This window comes from Homalodisca vitripennis, chromosome X (assembly GCF_021130785.1).
Source record: "Homalodisca vitripennis isolate AUS2020 chromosome X, UT_GWSS_2.1, whole genome shotgun sequence".
NCBI lineage: Eukaryota > Metazoa > Arthropoda > Insecta > Hemiptera > Cicadellidae > Homalodisca > Homalodisca vitripennis.
Window position 1 is genome coordinate 18145345 of NC_060215.1, and position 9209 is coordinate 18154553.

At 35.3% G+C, this 9209-nt stretch overlaps 1 protein-coding gene across 1 annotated transcript in view; it reads right to left on the reverse strand.

Annotated features, from left to right (window-relative positions):
• Positions 1–3219, reverse strand: part of LOC124368749 (succinate-semialdehyde dehydrogenase, mitochondrial) — a 35990-nt gene extending 32771 nt beyond the window's left edge. The window contains exon 1 of the mRNA XM_046826092.1: positions 2837–3219. Within this exon, the coding sequence (XP_046682048.1) occupies positions 2837–2884 (48 nt within the window). The 5' untranslated portion in view covers positions 2885–3219. The remainder of the gene's footprint in view (positions 1–2836) is intronic.
• Between the last annotated feature and the right edge of the window lie 5990 nt (positions 3220–9209).

Here is a 9209-nt window from a genome sequence, read left to right on the forward strand (position 1 = left end):
CCAGATTTTTACGGAGATTTTGTATTGGGCGGATTATATTGGTTTACTTTGCTTTCCAGCATTTAATTATGTGTTTAAAATTGTTTTACATACATTACCTACATTATATTGTAATATGTAATAACAATTTATCAGACATTTTTAATAAAAAAAGGATCACGCACGATGCCTGCCCGCTGCGCAGCGCTTCGCGCTGCTTGCTCTTTTAGAAAAAAAATTAACTCGAGTAGTTCCAAATTTGAAGCCCAGATCACGTCAGTGCCCCTGATCACTAATAGGTAACTCTAAGCAATATATGACCGTCTGGCGGTTGCCTGCTCCCTATAACTGCTTTCCGGCAAGAAATTCTAGTCATTTCCTTTTCTAATTGACTATTGGAACATTATATTGTAATATGAGAAAAATCGAGGTTGACCCATATATTGCTTAGAATTACCAAACTGAGATATATTATTCACAAGAGAATGTGTAATCTGGCCTATCGGTCTGTTTTTAGTTTTGAGTTAGAGATCCTGATGGTGTAGCCGCAGGCCACACTACTCATCAGAGGCATTTGTAATCAGACCTCCCTGGATACTTATCCCTTACATGACTTATATCTGATAACAGGTGCCTCAGGCCAGCAGTGCAGGCTGCTGCAGCACTTTACGTTGCTACCCCTACACTGCTGCTAATGATTCAAAAAAATGTCTCAAGATAATAACTGACAGGTAATGGATAATGATTCCAGATCCATTCGTTGATCATGAATGCAATTATTCATTTTTTATTTAACGCCATAGATCGTATACATAACAGGAAAGTGAGACTTTACATAGCCGACATCATTTTGAAAACAGATGAAATGGAAAAAACCTGTTGGTGTGGCAATCGGCTTTGCAGCAGTATTATAGTACGGTGTAATGCCAATTACTGCATGTATAATAACCTACACAACCCATATTATAAACATATCTAATACTCATATCTTAAACCTGTACTACACAGAGCAAATATTCTAGAGAAAGAACAAGGCCGCAATATGATAAGCGTCCAACACTCGAATTGTCAATATTCATGACTATCGAATCATCGATATACATGAGTAAGGAATCCTACTTAAACCAAATTATGTTACAGTTATTTCAAATTACAGTATAGTTCGGTTGTTTTTGTATCTTAAAAAGTGATAAATTTTATGATGAATAAAGAACTATCTAGGATATGTGTATTTATAAAATGTAACAAACAAATAGTGTCACATTTACTTACTTTTACTGTCTTGAAGCATAAACGTGTTTGACACCTTATGACAAAAAAAAAGAAAATTTACATCGCCCTTGTACCTGGGACCATTACAGATGGACAGTATTAGGGTCCATAACAGATTATTGGTAACCTATTACTGGAATATTGTTATTTTAGTAAAAGCTGGGCTGAATGATTAGGGTTTCTCATAACGAATCTCTGGTATTAGGTTACTTGGTAACCAGTAACAGCCTACGAGATTTCGTGCAAGCAATGAGGCTATGAATGGAAAACTTATGCTATGGAATGTTATGATTCAATAAAAGTAGGTTAAGATTAGATTATTTTAAACTTATTACTAGTAGTACCAATGTTAAAGATAACATTTACAAGCACTCACGTGATCTGAGCTTGAATGTGGGTACTATCTAGAGGGATGTTTTTCTTTTTATACCAAAAGTGCAGGGGCACCAAAGGCACCACCGAAGCCCACTCTGATAGCCATGGGCATTTCCGATCGGTACTTTCACGACCTCAGATAACATACCAGATCATCCAACTTCTCCAACGTCAGATCACATTGGATGATTTGGTATGATCAGAAATGCCCCTAGCAATCACTGCAGGCTTAGGTTGCTGGTGCCACCCCACACTTCTGGCAAAAAAAAAAAAAAACATCCTTCAAGATATACCTAAAATCTAGCTCAGATCACGTATGCGTTCATACTTATATAGATTTAGAGTCAGTTTACTTACAACTTAGTAACATCATTTCAGTAACATCATGATGCTAATACCAAGATTGGATCGGCTGATAACAGTAACAGGTTACATGACAATAATACCTCAACACGTTATTTTGTAATAGGTTATTGAGAAGTAACAGTATTTTCCATCTCTAGTAGCCATTACTCAAATACTATATACCTGATTTAACTTTGTTTGACTTAATTTGGCACAATAATGTCGAACTGAATTACATTATAACTTTTAAGATTGTATTATAGTGAAGCTATATTTTTATATTTAAAAGAAATATAAGTATTTTACATTATAGAAAATATTACTCAACTTTATTTATAATGAGTTTGAGAAGCATAGTACTTACAATAAAATTATTTTACAGAGTAAACATGTCTGGCAGCATTTAAATTGTTCTTATCTATATTTGATTCCCTTTGAGTGTTGGGCCGTTATCATACTGCAGCCAAGAATAAAAATTTACCTTAGTACCTAACTAGCTGAATGAAATGCACATGCCTCAAATTATCGTACCTGAGGTTCAACCGCATTTGTGTGGCAGTCAGTTAGGTATGTTAACCAAAAAGTAAGTTGTATAATAGTAAAATGTCAATAAAATGAGTCAGTACCCTTTCCGTGCTAAAAAATTACGGTTGCTGTAGACAGCATACTTCATCAGGAATATTGTAAACATGGTTTTATCTATGGCATTGCAGATTCAATAAATAACCTTTTTTAAGTAGGTTCTAAGTTTCTGTATAACATAATGCAATGCATCAATTCAAATAAAAGTTTTAAAACATAATCTTTGCAAACCTACATTTTAGGTTATGAAACCTGAAGAAATCTTCAACATAAAAGGGCTTACCTCAATTTTGGCTCTCAGTGTAATTTTTCTTGCTATTAAGGACCACATTTTTAAACAAAATTATAACTTTCGTAGAGCTAGTAAATTTCCTGTGAATACTAAACAATCTGAACAAGAAGCCACAGACCTAGACGTATGAGATGTTAACCCTCTAAGTTTTTAACGTTGCTACTGAACCATTTATATTATTTAAAAAAATCGTGAAATAAACTTGGAGTTGCAGTCACATATTCCCTTATCATAGACTCAGTGTTTAACTAATATGAGAGTGTCAACTCAACAGTCAAAAGGTTAAATCAATTTAGCAATTTAAAACAACTGCAAATTGTGAACGTCAGAAAATAAACAAACTAAACACAATGCAGCAGAGGTTCTAACAGCTGACTATAACCAACTAGTAGGCTGACAGCTGAGCTAACCAAATAACAGAGAGCAGTCATCTGCTTAATATAATTAAGCCATTAAGCCTGTCGATTAATCCAGTATTTTGCTGCTAAGTAGTTTTCATCTCCGGTACTTGAACTGAGCTATTCTATCACACAGGGGCACGAGTTCAAATCTAAATTGAAACATAGTAGCTTGTTTCAAGTCAACCCGTTGCAAAATTTAAAGATTTAAGATTATACAGTAAGATTGTTGCAGCTATCTTAGTACATAGTGACAGAAGTCTCGTAGATGTGAACATCAAATTGGTAGAGTAGATTAATTGGACAATCACGAAATTTATTAAAGGTAAAAGGATTAATTATAGTATACCAGACCCCGGGCTAAGCTGATTGGCATCCTGAGCAAAATTATCAACTGGCGCCCTCCCTTCACACTCAGTCACTCAATAATATTGTTTTTCATTTATCATGACGAGCTTTTAGATTTTTCCCTTATAGATTACACACACCACAGCCTGATCTAATCTAATGGCATAATCCATCCTAACATTACCTGTCCTAGTTACTGTTATCAATCAAAGTTAGGTTAGGTAATGTGTATAGAATTAAAAACTGGTTGGCTATACGTATAACAGTAAAGATTCATACTTTTTACAAGTACTAGACCTACTAATTTTGTACATATACAACAGGAAATAACAACAAAGGCTGGTTGAGTTTTCTTATTAAACTTTTGTTATTTATTTACACAGTAAAACTAATTTTCTATAATATTGAACAATTTATTGAACACATTTAAATCAAAGCTTTCTTTCTGGCTTTCGACTTTGCAAACTTGTTTATAATGCCAGAAAAGTCTGTACTGTGAGTTAAGTCTTTTTCACAACACAACAATATTAGAGAATTTAGTGTGTGTTGTGAAATAGTTGATATAGTTCGCATTCTTGATACGGGTTAAAACAGGAAACCCTCTTTTTGCGGTACAGTTAGTGACGGGTAATGTAAGAAAAATCCTGGGATACTTCAAAATTGGGAAATGTAGTTTTCAGATAATTCGTTGTAATGTAACCATATAGGTCACGTATTCCTTTGACATCTTTCTCTCCCACATACATTTTAAAGTAATGGCACTCATTTTCCAAGCCACTATCGATTATGGTACATTTCATAGTTTGTTTGCAGCCTGTTATATGTCCTCTTTCTGTGATTCATTTTGTTAGAGAATGCAAAGTATTTCGAATCTGTTGGCAACATGTTTATAAGCTACTTTTCGTCTTGACATGTTGGATATTAATGAGTCAAAGATTGTTATATACACTTGAGTTTTGAAAATGGATTTTTCATTAGGATTAGCTTCAGCGACATGGCCCTCATCTACAAAGGTTTTCTTGTTCTGACTTTTTTGTAATTGGGAAATTCAGATTCAATTTGCAACAACTTTCTGGCTGCTTCTTCGTACTTATCAAACTCATTTTTTTCTTTTAAGTAGCTTTACAAAGTTTGAAGGTGCTTTATGCCTGCTACGATACTTAGGGTTTTACTTTGTAAATGTAGGTTGAATTTATCAAACTTTTCCAAAATATGATTCCACAAATTGGCAAGAAAGGCTATTTCGAATATTTGAAACTTATTTTCGCCTCCACTTGAACATCAGGCATCTGAGTGGGGTCTACAGCAATGTTTTTGAGTGATGTTTTAATTTCATAAAAGGATTTGATAGGCGCCTTCACGGCATCAGATACTGGGGACCACCTAGTATTCGATAACGATTTCACTACAGGATTTTAATTTTTCTCCAAATATGTCTTTAAAATTCCCCACCTACAAGATGAGTTTGAAAAAAGTGAACAAAACTTGGACAAATTCCCAAAACACTACAGCTTCTGTGCAGCACTCAGCAGCAGCAGCAGAACCAACTAGGTTAAGTGAGTGTGCTGCACAAGGGAGAAATTACTTACGTAGCTGTAAACGAGGTAGAAACGAATCTCTGAGTAAATAAGGACATAATTTTGCGCACTTTCTTTAAAAGCTCTTGTTACTCTCTTTGCTTTTTTGTAACACGCTTCCTAAATTCAGCACCATTTTGTTTTTCGCTCATATTGAAATAAAACTGTAAACTTAATTCAAACAGACTAAATTAAAACATTAAAATATAAGTATGGAGGCAGAATGCGGATCAACTCAAATTACAGCATACAATCCAAATTATGAAACAAAAACAAACTGTTTTCGCTACAACCCACTACCTTCACGTTAACAATCAAACATAACTTGGCAAGTAGAATGAGGTCAGGATGTGTTAGGTAATGTCGTGGCGCGGCGCTCCAACGCAGGCGTAAGTCCACTGATTTAGTGTTGCAGTTGCAGAACAGAATCGTCTGACCGCCTGTCATGCATTGCTGCCACTACAACTATACCATAGTTAGTGTCGCCATCACCATCACTCAACAATATTGTGAGCGATAAAGTTCTGTAAAAACATAATTCTATGTTTTAACTTCACGTGTATTAAATATAACTCGCGTTTTTTTTAATAATTGACATTGACTATACTTTTAAGATAATTTTATCATACCTTGCTTTATTATTTCATAACAACTGTAATAATTTTTCCATTAGGTAACCCAAAATGTTGCGCCCTCTAAAATTTGGCGACATGGGTAATTGTTCAATGCACCCATTCCTAGCGCCAGGCACGATGTTCTGCTGCTCTACTAAGCCTAAACAACTGGCACTCTGTGCTACAAAATTTGTGAACAAAAACATTTACAAGATTTTTGACTAAAGCCGGGACCAGGCGTAGAAGCCCTAAAAACTCCCTATCACAAATTAATACTGAACCACATTATCATTATGGGCTATTAAATCAAAAGCTCGTTCTCGTGGAAGACGGCTTTATATATAAAGCAGGCATAATTATTGAAAATGTTAAAAAATTGTGTGAGGAAATTTCTCTTATTGAAAGTGAAGCACGCATGCAAAGTGAAAATTCATAGCGGAAAGATAATTAGTGAAAAATGTCCATAGCATCAACTTTTGAGTAGTATGTAAATAGCCATGGAAAGTTTGTCAGTTGGTGAACAGTTTACTTTACAGCATGGAAATCGATGCACCAAGCTTAAACTATGGCAAATAATATAAATCAGTTACCATTGAACATTTCAAGGCATTGAGGGTCGATGTCACTGAATGAAGCCTCTTCCTAGATACACATATATTCTTTCTTATTCATACGCTAGGTGGACCGATCTCTGAAGATTGTGTATAGTTGAGATAAAATGTCAATCATCAGCAGAATTAACTCATTCTAGAAGAAATTGTTTGAACATAATAAAAAATATGACTATTTTTATGATATTCAAGGACAGTTGCACATAACAGATAGAATATACCGCAATTTTGTTGCTTGGATACCTAGTATCACAGTAGAAAGGATAGAGAGACGATGTGTTCTAGTACAACCATATGGAGGAAACTTTTGTCATCATTTTATAAGGAGTGTCTGATGTTTAAAATAATTCATCCAATAAAAATCTGATGTATGCATATTAGAACCTCGAAATGGCTAGAAGATGCTATGTAGATAACTAAACTATTTAAACGTCAAATTGAAGGTGAAATAACTAAGTTTTGTTTTCCGTGTAGCATGGGAGGAAGCTTTTATCTTTGCTTGCGCAGAACAGCTGCGCGGTGACAATCCGCTATTGTTACTGACACGGCTAAAGCCAGTCGCGAGTACGACGTTTATAGCGCAACAGAAGGCACGGTATGTTCTGTGGTAAGCAGAATTGAAATCGATTGTTAGTGTGCAGCCCCGTTTTCGAGTTACGTACCGAGGTCAAAATTCGCCAGATGATAAAGCAATTCGTCGTTGGTTTAACCAGTTTCGTGACATAGGAGGTGTTTTAAGGGACATTAAACTGGCCGGCCAAAAACAAGAGATACAAAAATCTACATTGTGAAATCCATATCCGACAATTGTGACGATTACCAACACCAATTGTGTGAAATGTAGATTTTGTCATCACAATTGGGTTTGAAATATAAGTTTAAATGTAGGCTATATATATATATATATATATATATATATATATATATATATATATATATATATATATATATATATATATATATATATATATATATATATATATATATATAATTCTTGCTGAAAACTCTTCAAGCCAAAAGGATCGATAGGCCGTGCTTTCGCAGTCCCTATGCGTACTGAACATCGGGATCAAGCCAGCATTTGCCCTTTTGCTCTACGCGAGGTTTCTGTCCTCGCTGAGCTGGCCTTAGGACACCTGCGTTATTCTTTGACAGATGTACCGCCCCAATTATTCGTACGATTTGGAATCAGAGCTAGCTGAAAAAGGAAGACACTATTTTTCTATCGATTAGCGGATGCGAGGATAGAGAGGCCGCAGGGTGAGTGTGCGAGAAAGAGCGCGCGGTTGAAAGGTAGAGAATGAAATATCAACCCCACTGGAAGACGGAGTTTTTTACTATTACCTTGATGAGGCTATTTCCAGCCCTTACTCGGCACTACGGAAGACGACAGCACAGCTAGCCCCTCCTACACCTCACTCCAATAATTTCTAACGCTATAACACCTTCCCCTAACTGCTTATGGGCTGGAGCTTCAGGTCATCCATACAGAGATGGATCAGTCTGGGATTAAGCTAATTTGCAGTCCATATCACTTTTGCTTTGTTGCACATGGCGAAGTAAATAATAATTATCGATCAAACCTAACAATCGACATTTTTTGCATGATTATCTTTTGCCTTTAGTGGAAGTACTATTCTTTCGACGAGAGCCACCTTTTCGCAACCCCAAATATACGTGGGTTCGTTGCCTTGGCATCTCCCCCGGAAACTGTAGACTGCTAGAGCCTAACGCCACTCCTCGAGGTAAAACATCAGAGTCTGTTTCCTCCAAGGATTGGGAAAATACTCCCCATTTACTGCAATTGGAGGTGTAATGCCAGAGTATAGTCTTGTTTACGACTTACATCTACACTATCCAGAGAACATTATTTGGACAGTGTACATGTACAACACTGGAACTATATCCCCAAAGGGTAGATCTAGTCCTTGAAAATGACCTGGTTAAACCTGGCACCATTCAAAGGGATGCAGTGCCAGTGCTCTACCAAAACATGGCTTGTACATCCCAAGGTTTTAGCGACAACGGGTGGTTTACTATGAAACCCTCTGTCGCTATTCCCCTTCAAAAATGACTTACATTGTGTAGAAATTGTCATATATTTATAAGCCTAAATATTCCATTCATTCTTACATCTGAATCACTTTCCAACATACAATATCCGAACAGTTCACTCCTGTGAGCAATCATTAGATTTTTTCGCTCAGTCTTCCAATTCTGTGGTATCCCAATGGCGTGCCATAAATTAGTCTGTACCGTAAAATGCAAAATGCTTCCACATTGAAAGTTATTTTCATGTTAATTTTAAATGCATTTTTAATAGATTTGGTAATTTGTTAACAAATTATACTTGTCTGTTTACAGCAAATGTTCATATTCATGTCAGACTGTCTAATAAGCGTCTCAGTGAACAGTCAGTGTGGATATTGGATAATTTAATATATGCTTTATTTGATTAAATACTTGATCAGACTTGTTAATTTCAATTGTATAAAACACATTTTGGTTCAATGAACAAAACCCTATCAACTTTCAACTATGTATACGTTTTGTTTATTCAACTGTAGTTCACGTTATTGGTTTTTATTATTTCTTTGTTTTATCTATTTTATTTATCATTAGTCAATTATAAAACAAGATTTAGCTATTGAAAAAATAAAACACAGTGAAAATAAATCTGGAGAATCTTTTTTTAACAAATAATCAAATAAGCAACCCTCGAAAATATGAGCTAAAATTAAAAAATCTTATACTTTCATTTTTGTAATAAATTTAGACTTGTGCTAGACATAGGAGTTCTGTGGTTTCAGCAGTGC